This window comes from Pipistrellus kuhlii, unplaced genomic scaffold (genome assembly GCF_014108245.1).
Source record: "Pipistrellus kuhlii isolate mPipKuh1 unplaced genomic scaffold, mPipKuh1.p scaffold_m20_p_1, whole genome shotgun sequence".
Lineage (NCBI taxonomy): Eukaryota > Metazoa > Chordata > Mammalia > Chiroptera > Vespertilionidae > Pipistrellus > Pipistrellus kuhlii.
This window is the reverse complement of record NW_023425404.1, coordinates 108,052,945-108,072,041: the sequence shown is the minus strand read 5'-3', so window position 1 is coordinate 108,072,041 and position 19,097 is coordinate 108,052,945. Positions and strand designations below refer to the sequence as shown.

The 19,097-nt window shown below is 41.7% G+C and overlaps 1 protein-coding gene across 9 annotated transcripts in view; it reads right to left on the bottom strand.

The window, feature by feature from the left end:
* The window catches only part of CACNB2 (calcium voltage-gated channel auxiliary subunit beta 2), a 353,464-nt gene that overhangs the window by 201,599 nt on the left and 132,768 nt on the right, over positions 1-19,097 (bottom strand). The window contains exon 1 of one of the 9 annotated variants that reach the window (XM_036459389.2): positions 17,885-18,632. The exons of the other annotated variants lie outside the window; for them this stretch is intronic. Coding sequence (XP_036315282.1) covers positions 17,885-17,965 — 81 coding nt within the window. The 5' untranslated portion in view covers positions 17,966-18,632. Of the gene's footprint in view, positions 1-17,884; positions 18,633-19,097 lie in introns of those variants that run through there. 9 annotated transcript variants of the gene reach the window in all.

Below are 19,097 nucleotides of genomic sequence, written 5' to 3'. Positions count from 1 at the left end.
GTTACTAAAATGAGAGATAAACTAATATTTAAATACATATTAGTAATCATCATATGAAATACAAGTTATAAACTCTCTTAACAGTGGCTTTCCCTGGCGAGTGAAATTGAGAAAGGGAGGGAGTCGTGGAGGTATCTACTTTTTATTGCATATCTTTTTCTTCTACTTGGACCCTTCTCCCCGTACCCCATGACATGCATGCATTATGGTCAGAATAACAAAATCTGTAACAAAGTAGTATATAGAGAAGGGACAGAGTAAGTTGGGAGAAAAACTTCCAGAAAAGAATTGTTGGATAAATAACCTGCATATTTTATATATCTACCCTAAAGGTTAAGAATATTTTTATTCTACTACATGCTTAGAAATTGAGTAAACCCAATTGTTACCATAAAAATAGATGTAATTTTAGAGAGGATTAAAAAAATGTTACAAAACCCAACCTTAACCAGCGAATTCTAGAATTTCAAAGGCAGTTTTAAAATACATATCTGAAAACACAACTTAAAAAATTGTACTATTCAAAGTTGAGAATAATCTCTTTGTAAATAAAACAAATACCAGAGATATCCCTTAGTTTCTACAGAAAGGCTTAGAGCTGGTTGCACTGTAAACTGCTTAAGAGCCAGGACTTGGGCACTGATTCTCCAGTACACATGGCAGGTACTCCATAGTTATCAGTCTGATGAATAAAATAGGTATTCTGATATCATTTCTTCATATAACAGCCGGCCTCAGAGATATTTTTATGTTGTATCTATTTCAAACTGGAAAATCTAATGTTAAATTTTAGATTGCTTTTCTATCATCACTGTAATTGTCTAATCAATATCCACCTATTATATGCATGTATAAAAACATACCTGCCTGCCTCATCTCAGTGGACTATGTAACAGGACATCCATTGTGAAACAAATAGGAATTCATGGATTAAATAAAATCACTATCTTCTGATGTCAGCACCACATGGCTGTGACCCAGAAGGTCTTATCTCTGCATTCTATGGAAACTCTTACCTCCTATAGAAATTTTACCGTCAGCATAAAAATTCCTGGCATCCTAGTGTTCATGTAACTGCTGGAGATGTTTGACTTTGTCTTCCTCTCTGTTTCTTAAAAATTCTCTATTTTTCCTCTTTTTGTAATACACACACACACACACACACACACACACACACACACTAGAGGCCTGGTGCACCAAATTTGTGCATGGATGGGGGGCAGTTCCTCAGCCTGACCTGCACCCTCTCTAATCTGGGACCCCACGGGGGATATCTGGCTGCCAGTTTAGGCCCAATCCCTGGGACCACTGGCTCCTAAATGCTCACCTGCCTGGCAGCCTGATCACCCCTTACCACTCTGCCTGATCGCCCCTAACTGCTCTCCAGCCTGCCTGATCTCCCCTAACCACCTCTGATCTCCCCCACACTGTAGCTTTGTCTGAAGGATGTCCAGAAGATATCCCATCTATCCAGTCTAATTAGCATATTACCTTTTATTAATATAGACATTTTTTACAAAACCCACTTCTCCCTTTTATACATATGATACAAAAATAAGGTAACACATTTAGTCCAGAAAATACAATCTTATATTTTAAACTTTGGAGAACATGTCTGACAACAGTTTTACTTTTGTTTTGATAATGGAATGTTACTTTTAGTGAAAAAAGGTGGTAAGAAAGAGGACAAAAGTATATACCTAATACTTCAGGGGCATGAACTTTTTTTTTTTTTTAAGGTAATTCTGCAATGCTTCCAAACTAAGACAAGAACCAGGGTAAGTTCATATTCAAATATAACTCTATTTGAAAATTACATTTTTTAAAGTGCTTCATTTTCTGGCTGACATCAGCAAATACACGTTTTTTTTTCTTGATGACATTTTAAAGAAAAGGGACAACTTGTTCACCCAAAAAAGTTGTCAAGTCATACCCTTGAGTCATTTTGCCAAAAGTTAAAGGTGTCAAGTGCACCTCATGCTTTCTGAGACTTAGCTGGCTCCCATGCTGGGCACCGTCAGGTGCAAATCTAGTTCCCTGTGCATTCTGACCCCCGCAGCCAGATAGCACAAACCTTTAAAAGTAAGCTTGTGAGCCAAAACTGGTTTGGCTCAATAGATAGTCAGCCTGCAGCCTGAAGGGTCCCAGGTTCGATTACGGTCAAGGGCATGTATCTGGGTTGCAGGCACATCCCCAGTGGGAGGCATGCAGGAGGCAGCTGATTGATGTTTCTCTCTCATCGAGGTTTCCAACTCTCTATCCCTCTCCCTTCCTCTCTGTAAAAAATCAATAAAATATATTTAAAAAATAAAAAAGTGAGCTTGTGAAAAACTAAATGGGAACCCCAGAAATCATGGTACTGCTTTCAGAGAGCTACAAATTTTAAAATACATCTGCCATTTTAAAACGATCTTTTAAGAAACAAAAACATACAATTTTGAAATATTTAGACTTAAAACAATATTTTTGCTTTATGGGACTAAAGCAGTGGACTATACATATGCTTCTGACCAAAAAATTAAATCACCTTCGTTGTCTCCTGCAGACTAGGAAATGTTTAAATGAATTATATGTCTTTGATTACATTTGAGCTGGACATTTTTATCTTTTATATTTTTATCAAGAGATAAGTTCCTTACTTGTCACTTCCAAAACATTTTCCACTCATTTCAGTCAGTGACCCACATCTGTTTTTGAAGTCCATGAAATCATATCACATGCTTCCCTCCCCCGCTCTGTTGCTGTCTTTTTATTCAGGTAACAAATCATGGTTACTATTAGCAATAACTATGCTGGAACTGGGTATTCAGTAGTGAACAAAATCAATAAAATGCAGCATTTCTCTTCAATTTTGTAGGGAAGAAAGGTATCAAAAGCAAACATTTAGTTTGGTTTTATAATTATAAATTATAAGTGACATAGAATAAAAACAGAGTGTCCGTTTAACAACTTTGGAAGTATTCCCAATGTTTTTCCAGCACTGTTTCACCTGGCCTGGTTTTCCTCTCTGCGATGTTCTCTGCTGTCATCCTGGGTGTCATGTGCAAAATTCGGTCCCTGGCTCTCCTTAGGTCTGGCTCTCCTCGATCTGAATGACTCTCACTTGCTCACCAGGAACCCACACATACACCTCTTAGCTCTGCTTGCTTTTACCCCGAATTGTTTTTACTAAGGGCCTGCAGTCTCTGGAACTTTCCTCTGATCATGACTTTTTTATTTTTACCTTGTCTGCTCCTCTCTTATAATAAACATACACTTAGCCTTTCCCATGACCTTGAGTTTACATCTCAAAATATCTTCTCCACCTGACCCAAGGTCCAACATTTCGGCAGTACAAACTAACAACCCAGAAGCCCTCTCCTTAACTATCTTTAGATAATTTCAGTCATTTTCTCCCAGGTTCCTGAAAATTGCTGGAGAATGTCAATAAAAGACTTCATCCAAATTCATCACAACTCTTCATATGCTTATAATTATTTCATTATAGATTTTTCTTTTTCATTCTTCCTTCTGTCTCACCTTGACCTTCTGTCTCACCATTTTCCAAGGACCTTACCTCTACTCCAAACAAAACATGTCAACCAACATGGAATTTACTTGAAATTCATGTCATTAACCACACACTAAAACTTCACATATTAATTTATGTGTTCTGCTTCCATTTAAAGAATTCTTAATTCTTTCTAAGATTAACCCTGCCCTCTGCATTTGGTCCCATCTTCTCCCACTTCTCCAGAAATTTGTTCTGTATCTTCCTTTAACTTTTCCTCAAGTGACTATGGCCTACTTCCTCCTGGGAAACGTAGGGTATATTTTGCTTGTTTCCACTTTTATCATTTACACACTCCCTATAAGTCATTGCATTTGTGCTTGACTTCACCAACCACTTGAAATTTCTCTTCTCAGATCACTAATACCTGAAAGCGTTTTCAACCCAGTGGATGCCACTCCTCTTCCTCCGGACATCTCCTCCCCCTCTGTCACCATGGTGACCTTAGGGTCCCTTTTCCTGAACCTCCCTGATAGTTCATCACTTTCATTTGCAGCCCCTTCACAGGTGAGATTCCTTAGGATTCCTCCAGCAACCCACTCCTCTCTCCTCCTCATCAGGAGTTACAAACAACAACCAGTGAGAATATTCTGGCTTCCAGGCACATTTTGTTTCAACTTTAACAGGTTGGCATTGTTAGTTTTTAGTGAAGTCAACACTTACAAATGAGAGGAGATTTTACATAAAATCTGAACTCCTCCTAGTTTGCTCAAAAAAATAGTAATTCATACCAATTATGGAATAAGGATAAAAGAAAGAATGTCAAATAGATATAAATGACTGACAGCAAAGTAATAATGAAAGACTGGCTTCCTCCATCATGTAGGGACCAAAAATTATGCTCCCTGCAGATTTTGAGGATTCTGCCAGTTACCATAAATATTAAGAAGTTAGTTCTATCAGTCTTTTATTCTCATTCTTATCTTCATTTTCACTTCAATAGTCCTGGTTATTTGCTTTATATTATATTCCTCTCCAGTCTTATTTCAAAAAGGTTTCGATTCAGAGTCCTTTAGTTTACTTTTCCTCAGCATATTGGACTTACATAATAAATCTGAACTAGGAAAAAAATAAGATAATAAAACAACAGACAATGTAAGCTTTAAGTCCCAAATCCTGTTCCAGTAACACTGTATATATTGTCCATGAAGTAGAAGACACTGATTTTCTTTCGCATTCCTTTTTCTTAACTTTAGAGGAGATAAAGTTTCCATGGGGAAGAATATAAGAAAAGAAAGAGAATCTACATAAGAAAAGTCATCACAGGCCCTGGCCAGGTAGCTCAGGTAGTTAGTGTCCATCCAATATGCCAATGTTCGATCCCAGGTCCGGACATAATGAATGCAACAGTACGTGGAACAACAAATTGACATTTTTTTTTTCTCTCTCTCTCTCTCCCCCTAAATTTTTAAAAAGTAATTTTAATTCACTCTTCCTTTTACTCCCATGCATAAGATACAAAAGTACATGTTTGGAAGTAATTAATCCAAAACCCTGTTTCCCAATTTTGACACTTCAACTTTCATACTATTTTATCCCAGGAATAATGCATGCGTCTTTCTTCAGAGAAAAAAAAAAGAGAGTGAAAAGTGCAAGATGGCCTCTGAGAAAAAGAACTACCCTTGCTTTCATTAAGGGAGGGAGGGAGGGGGGGGGAGATAGAGAGAGAGAGAGAGGGAGGGGGAGAGACAGTCCTCCCTCATCCTTATTCAACTGCTTTAAAATGTCACCTACTGTACCATCATTTTTGAAGTCCTAATAGCACTGAGCTAACATTTTGAAAGATTTATTTATGCTTTGAAAAGGGAAATCCATACAGAACACAGGGAGAACGAGCTTTCTGTCCGGTGGCAGCATAAATCAAGGCTGTATTAGCTGTGTTTCTTGCTCACTAGCCCACTAAGCCTCGTTGCCGGGCAACCATGGCAGCTTTGCTGAATATAGATATTAACAGGTTTAGGTTACATTGAAAAAAAAATTGAGTGGTATGAGTGCAGACTTATCCTTCACCTGAAATTTTGGGGGAAACAGGGAATCTTTTAAAATCAATATATGAAACCAGTGCGCTCACTATCTTGTTGCACCCCGCTGTCTTAGCAGATCAGGGAGTTCATTTCCTCATTGAGGGAGCACCTGGCCCCATGAGCACTGAGACCCACAGCTGTCCCTGCCGCCATGACTTGCGATTCTGTGTTTAAAAACACCAGTGATTTGCCGCCCTAACCGGTTTGGCTCAGTGGATAGAGCGTCGGCCTGCGAATGAAGGGTCCCAGGTTTTATTCCAGTCAAAGACATGTCCCTTGGTTGTGAGCACATCCCCAGTAGGAGGTATGCAGGAGGCAGCTGATTGATGCTTCTCTCTCATTGGTCTTTCTAACACTCTATCCCTCTACCTTCCTCTCTGTAAAAAAAATCAATAAAATATGTTAAAAAAAAAAAAAAGAGACCATGGTTTGTCTACAAATCAAATGAATTTCAGTCTTACTTTAATAAAGTCAGGACACTGTCACAGTGGTGTAGAGTGGCAGACCCACTCACAGAGACCCAGGGCAGAGCCAGATGGGCCCCACCGGACAGCTCGCCTCACCAGGCAGCACTCAAACGTCTCCACGGTGATTTTATAAGATTATTGAGAAAATGGCAGAAAATGAAGATGCTCAAGTGAGCTGTCAAGGCTTCTAGGACTTCAGTACTGGCTCTCAGGAAGAGAAGCAAGTACGCCTGAGCATGTGGCAGGGAGCTGTGTTTTTTCCCTTTTCCTCCCTCTGGCAAACATTCTCACAGCCCTGCCTTTGGTCACATTAAGACTATGCTAATTTAAAGAGAATGCAAAACTTGGGTTCTTTTCTTAGGACCCAAGAAATGTGAGGTACTCACATCCTTCCTATGCTATGGAAGGAGACTGCAGTGCATTTACCTTGTGGAACTAGTTTAACCAAAGGAACAGATAAAAGAATCTTGTCATCTCCCGGCTGGTGTGGTTCCGTGGTAAAGCATCAGCCCATGCACCAAAGGGTGACGGGTTCAATTCCTGGTCAGGGGCATGTATCTGGGTTGCAGGTTTGATCCCTGCCCTGGTGGGAATGCTTGTGGGAGGCAACCAATCAATGTGTCTCTCTCACATCAATATTTCACTCTCTCTCTCCCTCTCCCTCTCTCTCTCTCAGGTGATTAACAACAACAAATAATAGGAACCTTGTCATCCACCTTCATGTGCTTCCCTTCATGCTACCAGAGAGAGCTAAGTCAGCTCATTTCACTCTCCTGGTTTGACTTGGGAAGATAATTAATTTAAAAGCTAAAATGAACAACATGTGCCAAGACAAAAACACCGAACATCCACTACCACGTGAGGTGAGTACAGGCCGCCCTTGGAGATACTCAGGTTCAGCTCCAGACCACCACACGAAAGCAAATATCTCAAGAAAGTGGGACACACAGGTTTTTTGGTTCCCAGTGCACATAAACGTTATGCTCATCACTCTACTGTAGTCTAGCAGGTGTGCAATAGCATTCTGCCTCAGAAAACAATGTGCACACTTCAATTAAAATATAACTTATTGCAAAAATCGCTCCCCATTTTGCAGGTAAATAAAGCGACCTCAAAGAGACCAATTTGCTCGCCCAGAGTCACAAAGGTGATGTGTCCTTGTCTAATGCCAGACTAGTCCACAGGCTTGTTCACAGACAAAGCTGTTCTGTGGAGAGTTCATACCTCCCCAGGCCTCCTTCTCCCCGCTCCTCTTCACCTCAATCTCCCATTCATTCTCTGTTGTGACAGTAAGAGTAGCCATGTGACTTACTGCCACGCCAGCTCCCTTTTGAGAATGAAGGAGGACACTCTAAATAATTGTAGTGGGCAATAGGCATTGCAGTGAGACTGTGGTCGCCCTAGCTTGAACAAATCCCTGAAACAGGATTAGCATTGATTTAGTCACTTAATTTACTCACAGTGGACTCTCTCCAACCTTCCCTCCCACACAGCATCCTGAACCTGTCTCCTTCTAATTGCTCAGAGGGATCCCTCCACAAGCCGCCGCACAGCGGTTCTCTCAGGGTGGGCGGAACCAGGGCCTCCTTATGATGGGGCGTTACCTGCTGTCTCTGTACTCAGGAGGGCTGCCGCACCTGCCCTGCTCACCAAGCTGTGGCATTGCAGGGGTGTTTTCCTTGACTGGTTTGCTGACCCACTGATCGAGGCAGTGAATGCCCACCAGGGCTGTCACTCACTGCCAGCCTGCACAAAGGTAGGGACAGTCAGATCTAAATCACCCAACAGGGCACGGACTCAGATCCCTTTGAACACACTGTGCTATGGTAACTTGTTGGAAATTTGCCACATCTTAACGTTAGGGAACAAGTCGCGGTTGGCCTCCCCAGTTCTGGACATATTGAGGCCAACCGTGACTCAATATGGCATCTAAAGTAGATGATAACACAGATCAATACCTTCTCCCAGAAATGGCAGATTTGCTGTTTAGTCTGGACATAGTGCTCTCAAGGTTAGGTCTTAGATGTCTTTCATGCACCTGCTTGAGCACACATCTCTCTTTCACCTTCGCCCGAAGAGGAAAAGGGGAAGACAACTTGGTAGCTTGCACATCGTTATTTGATTTTCTTCACCTCCTTTATTCACATGCCTTCGGGGCAGGACCTCCGAGTCCAGGGGACAGCCCCAAGGGGCGCCTGTCTGCAGCCCTGGTGAAGTGCCTAAACTTTCCCTGCCCCAGGGCTGGCTCCGGGAGCCAGGGGTGTCCCCACAGCACCTGGAAGGGCAGCTGCTCCAGCTGGAAGCGCACCTCCTCTAAGACAGGGGGCAAACCCTGGCAGGGGAAGGAGTCAGCCAGGGGGAGAGAGGGGACCCTGGCTCCCCTGCCTTTGATTCTGGCCCCTCCTGTCTGCTCCAGGCAAGACATTCAGCTGGCTTTGGGGATGTTTAACTTAACTTTCTCTGTCGATGGTAGGAAATACGTAAAGGATTTGATCTGTCAGAAAACGGATGAAAATCTGGGTCTCAGGGAACTTTTTGAGTAGTGGAAGTGTGTGGAATGGATTGGAGAAGGGGAAGTTGGGAAGTTAGTGCTCCATACAGAGTCTAGAGGATGCAGGGAAATACATCCCGGATGAAGGAGGAGGGAATAGGAATTTAACAAATTGCCTGGGAGGGCCAGAACTCTGGTGAGCACCAGACAGGCCATGTTTTTTAAATACTCCAAAAGGAAAAGTCTGACTGCTCCATTTTACAAAAGGATAAACTCAACCTCAGAGGTTAAGCATTTGCCTAACTCTACACAGCTACTGGGAGAATCAGGATTTAAACCAGAATCTGTCTCCAAAGCTTGAATTTTCCTCATTAGGGGACAACGGGACAAAGTGTTGCATAGAGTCACAGGGAACAGAAACAGAAAAGAGAAAAGCAGCTGCAAAGAGTTGGTTCAGCTGAAACTGGTTTGGCTCAGTGGATAGAGCGTAGGCCTGTGGACTGAAGGGTCCCGGGTTTGATTCCGGTCAAGGGCACGTTCCTTGGTAGCAGGCACATCCCCAGTGAGGGGGTTGCAGGAGGCAGCCGATAGATGTTTCTAACTTTCTATCCCTCTCCCTTCCTCTCTGTAAAAAAATCAATAAAATATATTAAAAAAAGAAAAAAAGAAAAAGAGTTCGTTCAGAGACTAAAAAGGATGATTTGCTCCCTTTTAAATGACTCAGGATCCTGTAAGTTACAACTATAATCGTTTTTAAAAGGTTCATATTTTACTACTTAAAAAAATTAAAAACAAGTCGGTGATTGTTGGAGGCAGGGATAGTGGTGAGAGAAATGGGTGAGAAAGGTCAAATGTTAAAAAAAAGTTTAGAAAATAAAAAAATACATAAAATTTTAAAACAATAATGGCAGGCCTCATACAAGTAGATACTTCCTAAGGCTTTATGGCTGGCTATATAAAGCACCACACATCTATATTTACTGGAGCCTCCGGGTACAATCTCTCAGGTTTCCCAGCATAGATGTAGAATCCAATTATTTGGTGGAAAAAAAATTATTGCAAGAAGAAAAAACTGTCACCATATGTGAGTTTCTGGAAGAATCTCAGCAGCTATGAGCATAAGAATTTATCTGAATCACCATACACTCTGATTTCCTGTCAACTGTGAGTAAAGCTAAAAAAGGAAAGAAAACCTGCACAGGTGTTTGAAATAATTTTAGTAAACCTTCTGATGTATCCCAATAAGCAAAGAGAGGAACGTGAATAACACCAGGAAACACTGCTGGCGTCAGTGATATACGTTGAGAGCATAGAAAGGGAAATATTAATGTGGGTATTTTCAGAAACTTATTGTGTCAAAGATGAGTAATCTAAGTAGAAAGACCAGCAAAAGCAACAGGAGGTAAATCTCTGACCCAGTCCTAATTGAAAGCCATTCAGCTTTAAATTCACAAAGATAGACACATATCTACGGTGTTTCCCCAAAATAAGACATCCCTGAAAATAAGACCTAGCGCATCTTTGGGAGAAAAAATTAATATAAGACACTGTCTTATTTTCAGGGAAACAGGGTAAGTGGTCAGAGAGGTTAAAAAGAAAAACAAGAATAGGGACTCTTGACAACTTGAAAGAGTCATCTGTATGGAAACGAGATGAAATATAGAGTCATGTGACCAAAAAAAGGGAAAGGGGATTCCTCCCTGGAGACACCTTTCTTCTCTGTAACCATGCCAGCATCCCATATATAAAGTATGTTTAATTTTCATTTTAGCCTTTTAGCCCATTTCTAGTAACTACTCTATATAATAATAGAGTATGCAAATTAGCCGGGATGCCGTAACATAACAGCTCAGCAGTAGGCATGCACAGCAGGAGTGGGTGAGCGGGCAATGCCATCACCAGGAGGGTTTCTGTGTGGCCTGACCCGGGGGCAGCCCCCGGCAGAGGAGGTGTGCACAGGCTTGCTGCACTACCTGCCCAGCTTTGCTATCTTGAGTTTGCAGATGCCCAGGAAACAGCCAGAAGGGATGATAAACCCTCCGCAAACAGCTCAGCTGGCGCCTATCTAAACAGTGGCTTTGTTTAAATCGAACCTTTCCCTCAGTGAATGACCCCAACCCTCCCTAGATCAAGCAGATTCCTGTGGAGTGCAATCTCCAGGAAATACAAGGGGGGCCCCAGTTTCATCCCTGGCGGGGAAAGTAGGGAAAAGGCAGCATGTGGGGCAGCTCTGGTGAGTAAGCAGAAGGAAACCAACTCTGGCAGACACGTCCCCGCCACCCCCTTTAACGTGTAAGAAGAATCAAATAAACCAAACACCCCTCAGCCGCCCCGGAGAGACCCAGGACTGAGAGGCGTTGCGTACCTGCTTCCCACCCCCTTCATCCAAATGGACAGGTCAGCAAACTCATTATTCAACAGAGCCAAATATCAACAGTACAACAACTGAAATTTCTTTTGAGTTTTTTAAATTTCTTTTTAAGTTTTTTAACTTAAACTTCTTCTAACGCCACTTCAAAATAGACTCACCTAGGCCGAAGTATTTTGTGGAAGAGCCACACTCATGGGGCCAAAGAGCCACATATGGCTTGCAAGCTGCAGTTTGCCCACCAAGGGATTAGGGAGTTAAGGGAAGGGGAAAGAGCATCACATGAAGGGGATCCTGGAACCACACCCCTGTCCTCCCTCCAGACCTGACCTCTCAGAGCACAGGGCCTGACCCTGCCCCAAGCAGATTTGCATATCCCAGACCTTCCAGTGCTTCCAGGCACTGGGCATTCCTGCATTCCCTGCCTCCCAGCCACTGAACATCACTTTCTCCTACCCCAGAAACACTCTGTCCTCCCCAACTTTCCATTTTTATAGCCTAAATGCACGGTGGGCATAGTTATTTCTCCACGGATTTTATTTGATAAGAACCCAGCAAAGACGCTTAGCAACTGAGCTGCTCAGGCTTTGTCAGGGACAATGAATGACACACCTTACTTGGCTTTGATAGCAAAACAATCCTATTCTTTTATTTTTTTAAAATACATTTTTATTGATTTCAGAGAGGAAGGGAGAGGGAGAGAGGGAGAAAGATCAATGATGAGAAAGAATCATTCATCAGCTGCCTCCTGCACGTGCCCCACTGGGGATCTAGCATGTAACCCGAGGCATGTGCCTTCAACCAGAATAGAAACCTGGAACCCTTCAGTCCTCAGGCTGCAGTTCAAGCACTGAGCCAGACCAGATAGGGCAGTGGTCGCCAAACTCATTAGTCAACAGAGCCAAATATCAACAGTATAATGATTGAAATTTATTTTGAGTACGATGATTGAAATTTCTCTTGAGAGCCAATTTTTTTTTTTTAAACTTAAACTTCTAATGTCACTTCTTCAAAATAGACTCGCCCAAACCATGGTATTTTGTGGAAGAGCCACACTCAAGAGGCCAAAGAGCTGTATGTAGCTCAAGAGCCACAGTTTGCCAACCACTGAGCTATGGGAAGCAATCCTATTCTTAGACTTGATTTTTGTCATAAACAAGTGGATTTGAATCATATCAAACCAATATATATTTTAAATGAAATGTCTCTTCATTCCTACTAACACATTCTACCTTAAAGCTTATGATGTATAATCTATACTAATAAAAGGGTAATATGCTAATTAAACCAGATGTCTTCTTGACATCCATCCAGACGTCCTTCCACATAAAGCCACAGTGGCAGGGGCTGAGGCAGACATGGTTAGGGTGACCATGCCAGCAGGGGAGGGCAGTTAGGGATGATCAGGCTGGCAGACAGAGGCAGGTAGGGGTGATCAGGTAGGCAGAGAAGCAGTTAGGGGTGATCAGGCCAGCAGGGGAGCAGTTAGGGGTGATCAGGTCGGCAGGCAGAAGTGGTTAGGGGCTATCAGGCAGGCAAGGCAGAGACAGTTAGGGGTGATCAGGCAGGCAGGCAGGTGAACAGTCAGGAGCCAGTAGTTCCGGACTGTGAGAGGGATGTCCGAATGCTGGTTTAGGCCTGATTTCTGTGGAGTTCTGAATTGGAAAGGGTGCAGGCTGGGCTGAGCCCCCCCCCCCCCCCCCCCCCAAAATGCACAAATTTCATGCACCAGGTCTTTAGTCTATATAATAAAAGCCTAAGTGACTATTATGGCAGAACGACTGAAATGACCAGTTACTATGATGTGTACTGACCACTAGGGGCAGATGCTCAATGCAGCAGCTGCTCCCTGGTGGCCAGTGTGCTTCCAAAGGGGGAGCAGCCTCTCAGACGGAAGCCAGGCTCACAGCTGGTGAGTATAGCAGTGGTGGCAGGAGCCTCCCCGCCTCCACGGCAGCACTAAGGAGAAGTGAAACAAGTGGCAAGGAGTGAGCAGGCGGTAGTAAGGGATCCCAGATTGTGAGAGGGATGTCCAACTGCCGGCTTAGGCTTGGGATTGGGCCTAAGCCAGCAGTCGGACATCCTCTGAGGGGTCCCGGACTGCGAGAGGGTGCAGGCCAGGCAGAGGGACATGCCCCTGTCCCTGTGCACAAATTTTGTGCACTGGGCCTCTAGTTTTATAACAATATGCACACACTAAGCATTCAATAGAAACATCTCTTTCAAGAAACAGAAAGTAGATTCTAGAGTTCTGAGTTCTTACTCAATCTCTAACACTCTGCGTTATGTAAATATATGAATTTGTGTTCTTTATAGCTTCCCTTCATTTTTAAAAATAAATGTTATTAGTTTCTTATATTGTAGTTCCTAATTTAGAAATGGAAAAGCAGCTAGTGAAACATATTCTACACAAATAATAATAAATATCTGTAGGTCCATAGATTTGAAATACCAGAAAGTTCAGTATGACTGACTTCAGATCTGGACACCTAAAAGAACAGCAAGGGGGGTTGCACAATGACAAATTCCTAAGTGGGACCTGTTATTATTTTTATTTCCAGGCAAATGACTTTTCAACAAAGTAGGTGGATCTGGCATAGGGTCACATCTATAGACTTCAGGGCTCGATACAGCTTCCATGGACAAATGCCCATAGGACCATGACTCAAAACCACCCTTCTGGATGAGGTGTTCATAATTGAAGAACACATGGAGATTCCATATAAAGTTTCACACTGTGTATTTAATCTATTTTAATACAAAGTAAAAATTACTGTTTGAAGGGTTCTGTTCCATAAATCTGAATCCTTACTTCCAAATCCTCTTTCTTAATACTACCTGTAACATTATTTTAAAATTTATTCTACTTTCTGTTACTCCAAAAACAGCATCATGTTCATTGTAATACTGTTTCCACAACATCCAAAATAAACAAGCTTCTTGACTCTTAGGAGCCATTTGTAAAGCTTGAAATGTGTCATTTTGATCAGTCTCCCTCCCCTGCCTCCTGCTGTCTGTAATCATATTTGGCAAGTTCCCACTGTCCTATGACACTGCTACAAACCACCGTTCTCTGGAGATCTGAATAGAGAGATTTGGCATGCTTTGGGATCCCCAATGGAACAATGACCAAAAATAGGCAAGTACATATAAGAGACATAAGAAAATTCCAAGAATGTCACTATAGTTCAGCCAGCCTGACCTTCTTACCATTCCTCATACACTCCAGGCATGCTCTTGCCTCTGGTCTTTGCACCTGGACATTCCTTTGGCTGGGAACGTTTCATTCCTACACTTCCGAATGGCTGACTCTGTTACTTTCCGCAAGTCTTTGCTCCTATATCTGGACCAACCATTTTGCAACACCCCCTCTCAGTTCCTGGCATTTCCTAATGTGAGAAATGGCACACCTGTCCACATTTTAAATGATGGGCTAGGAAACAGAAGCATGGCAAAAATGAGACTTTTAATAACGGTCTTGAGAGGGGGCACCCATTGTACAGGTGGGACTGGGAACATAGCCTATTTATTTAGTCCCTCCTCCAATTCCTCATTGGCTGAATACTATTTGGTCACCTATTTCCTAAAGGTCGCCTAGGTCTTACTGTCTCCCATTGGGTTATTTAAAAAAAAAAAAGGGGGGGGGGGGCTCGGACCTTCTCTGCTTGCCTCCACCTCCCTTTGCCTAGGGGCATTTTCCTAGAACATGTGCTATCAGCCATGTGTACAGCTCATACCCTCCCGCTACCCCCACATCCTGTTTGCTCTGGGAAACTCAGTAATGGCCTGACCACATGCTGTTTCTTTTCTATGAAAATGAATCTTAGAGGCATTCTTCCTACTCTGACCCCATCACTGCTTTACTTTACTCACCATCTTAAGTATGTTTATTTGCTTTTTGTCTCTTTCCCTTCACTAGAATGTGAGTTCTGTGAGGGCGGTGATTTTGAGCCTCTTATTTCTTGATGTTTCCTCAATGCCGATAACAACACAGGAGAGGCAGTCAATACACACTTGAATGATTGTTAAATCCTCATTGCAAGATGACTTACATCCTCACCTCATCTCAGAGAAATAGGTAGTTACTCCCTTCTTGTTCATTTCACAGCCATGGACACTCTCAGGCATGGCTTAAGCAGCTCCGCTGTTAAATACCACACTCCCACAGGTCTGCCACAGGCACCGGGAAAATATAGATGGTGTTTCCCTCTGTGCTTGTGATGTTCAGCAATATATGTTTGTGCTTATCATATGGGCCAAAGTGTGTCTAATGAATACTTGAGAGGAACCAGGGATAGAGAGTTATAAAAACCCCTCTCTACACTGTGAGAATCACTGCATGGTTCTAGATAAGATGAATCATTTTCCTTTTGAACCCAAATCTAAATGAATGTTCCAATGGAAATTAGAGTCCCAGTTTCACTCCACATAGCCAGAGGACTCAGAGATAGGCCATTCAATGCCTGAACCTACCTCAACTGATTTGAAAGTGTCTCTACCATGCATGTCAAATTCACGGCTGGCGGCCCATGACACACACATCCCCCCCCCCCCCCCCCGTGCTTACTATCCCATACATTCAAAATGGTGCATTTTTTAATATTAATGAACATCTTTATTGATTTATTGCACAGCACACACCAAACAAATTCATGTATTCCCTAGAACAGAGGTCGGCAAGCCACATGCGGCTCTTTGGCCCCTTGAGTGTGGCTCTTCCACAAAATACAACGGCCTGGGCGAGCCTATTTTGAAGAAGTTTAAGTTTAAAAAATTTGGCTCTCCAAAGAAATTTCAATCATTGTACTGTTGATATTTGGCTCTGTTGACTAATGAGTTTGTCGACCACTGCCCTAGAATGCAGCAATAACTAAACTTGTAAACTTTGCTTTGACAAACTTGGGTACAGAGACATTTGTAAGAAAATAGAATATACAGAGAAAATTTTAACCTAAAACAATACAATATTCTGACTCTGTTAAAATAACTGGTACTGAATTTTTAGCCAACAACTTGACATTTTCAGAAAAATATCAGAATGATTGAGTCTGGAGTAAACCAAACCCAAAGACAGTTGAAATTTACAAAAAATTGTTTCAAGTGTTGCCCTCATGCATGGCAAAAACCCTCCCTCATGTTTTGGAAGAAGTAATATTTTAGTCTGATTCATCAGATGAAGGAGGGGCGTACTTCTGAACCCACTCCTCCATTCAGTGTTTGTGTACTGGGAGAAGGTGGCAGACACCCAGCTGGGCTGCAGAATTAGCCACTAGAGCCATCTGTTCAGGGAAGGAAGAAACTCACTATCGAGGCCAAGGGTCTCTGAATAATATCTTTTGATTATTCTAGGAGGAGATGAAAATCAGTAACAGCAATAACATTGAGTTTAAAATATATTAATATTTAATAATAAATAACTTGAAAAATTTTGTCATTTTTTTGGAACTAATTCTGGGAGTTGTACTCTTTTAAAATATATTTTTTATTGATTTCAGAGAGGAAAGAAGAGGAAGAGAATGATAGAAATGTCAATGATGAAAGAGAATCTCTGATGGGCTGCCTCCTGCATAGTTCTCATTCTGAGCCCGAAACTCAGGCACATTCCTGGACCAGGAATGGAACGGTGACCTCCAGGTTTATAGGTAGACACTCAACTACTGAGCAACACCAGCTAGAAAAGGTATCTCACTTTTAATTAAGTACTATAAAGACTAACTATCCACAAAAAAACAAACAAAAACACAGAAAAACATACACAACCATCATCTTCAGATAAACATTGTGACATTTCATATCAAGTAAGAATGATTTACTATCTTCAAATTAAGTAGTAAAAATTATTTCTGGACCAAAAGTATGTAATCATTTATTTTTCTTTAGTTAATTTAAGAAAGCCATAATCCTATTATAAAAATAAATTCCATGCCAGGCCGGTGTGACTCAGTGGTTGAGAGTGGACCTATGAACCAGGTGGTCACAATTCGATTATCGGACAAGACATAAACCCCGGTTGCAGGCTCAAGACCAAGGAGGCAGCCAATAAATGATTCTCTCTCATAACTGATGTTTCTATTTATCTCTCCATTTCCTCTCCTCTCTGAAATCGTTAAAAATATACTTTAAAATAAATAAATAAAAATAAATTCCCTGGTGAGTAAGTACAGTTGGTTCACATAATGGAGTGCTGACTAAAACAATGGTGTCAGAGAAACAACTTTAGATGGAGAGTAGAAGGAAATTCATTTGCCTATTAATTTTAATGTACTAAACTTGATAGCAGGGATCTAAAGCCTCTTTTTGCTCTAGAGTTTACAGATTGTTCTCATTATTTTGAGCTCAATCTAATCTTTCTATTCTTGGTTGGAATCGAACTTGAAGAAACAGTAAATAGTCAAATTTGATTAGGATCAACATGCCACTGCTATCTCTGGGATGTTAAACTGCAGTACACATGGCCATTATTGATTGACATAAATTAATTAGATGGGTAACATTGAGAAATATCTATTCCTATCTTGTTTCTAAAAACCAAGGAACATATCAATAGTATCCTCCAAAATAATAACAACTCTGCTCCTCCTACCCTCGAAATTTGACATAAAACACCCAGAAGAAATCTAAACTATCTTTATGAACACCAACAGTTCTGGAGTGAAAAACATCTTACCATCATAACCTTGACTTTGTATTGAAGCATTTTAAATTTTGCTTATAGATACAAATATGAAGCAACTTAAAAAATGCAGAACAAGCCTTGAGTTTCATGACTTACAGTTCATACTTTAGCAAGCACACCACCATGCTTTTGCCAAAGAAATTTTAACACGTATGAAAATATGTGTCTGCTTTTCTAAGGCAATACTTTCTGAAGTTCTCCCAAGTGTTTCTATGAACATGAAACCACTAGATTCTTTTAAGTTCTCAAATTACACATGTCTGCTTTAAAACAACGTTGTAAGAGATAGAAAATCATCATCCACTTACCCAGGAGACATTTTTTCCCTTAGGTGCCTTTTGCATGGCAACATGCAGTACAGAGATGGCCAGAAACAGTGGCACCAACATGGAAAATCCAATGGAATATATTCCAAATGTCTTTGTCACCCAAACGCCAAAAGTCCCTTCGTTTGCCAGCCATAGACATCATAAGCAACAATGAAGATAGCCTTCAAGTAACCCAGTTTTCTTCTCGGTACTAAGCATGTGAAGACATACATAATCACTCAGGATACAGAAGCTACAACATGTGTATCATTTACATATCCATAAAATCCAAAGTGGAGTCTTTCCTTAAAAAAATAAAACTTGAATCCATGTGGAGATATCCAAAACCACGGAGGAATTCCTCTTTCAGTCACTAAACTGCCATTCCCAATCACTCCCGGAGCTTTAATAAGAAGCTTGGTGGGGAGAGCTTACAATTCCTTGGAAAAGAAATGAATAAAAGCAAGTAGCAGGTGGGAGCCTTCAGGTTAGCTGCTGGTGGCATCCATCTTAGGAGGCGCCCGACTCCAGGGCTGCCCAGAGAATAAAGAGAATGCAGAGCTCAGTTTCAATAAATAATACATAGTCTCAGGTACAATGTGTACCTGGAAGTGCCTTCTGCGCAGCCTCCCGCCGTGGGCATCACTCTCTCTGCTGACCCAAGGGCTCCCAGTGCACCTGTTGTTGGTGAACTGCTCGGAGAAAAGCTGGTCTCCTACCAACCAGTCCCGTTTGTTTATAAGGTAAAGAGAAACAGAAGCCCCAGAGGGGAGGAAATTAGATGCCCCAGATGGAAAAGCAAGGCTGGGAATCAGAGTTGGCTCTTTTCCCTTTGTGTCTGTGTCCTTGCATCCCATTTCTTTTCCCCCCTGTCAATCTAGATTAACTAAGCAGATCCAGGCTAAATTCTGCTACTATCAGTAGTGATTAGTGCGAGTTGATGAAATCGGATTATACAAGCGGACCTCTGCCTCCTCCCTCGGCAAGCAACACCATGCGATTGGAAAGCCTGGTGTCCTTCTCTTCACCAGACTGGAACTTTCTGGAAGGTTCTGTCAGAGGGAATATGATAACAAAAGAAAAGCTTGCCACCTGACACTACACATTTACAAACAGAGGTGGCAGGGACCATATATTCCAGTTTGTTTTTGTGTTGTTTATTTTTCAAATTCCTTTTTTTTTTCTTCCAGATTGAGAGTTAAATTATAAAAGA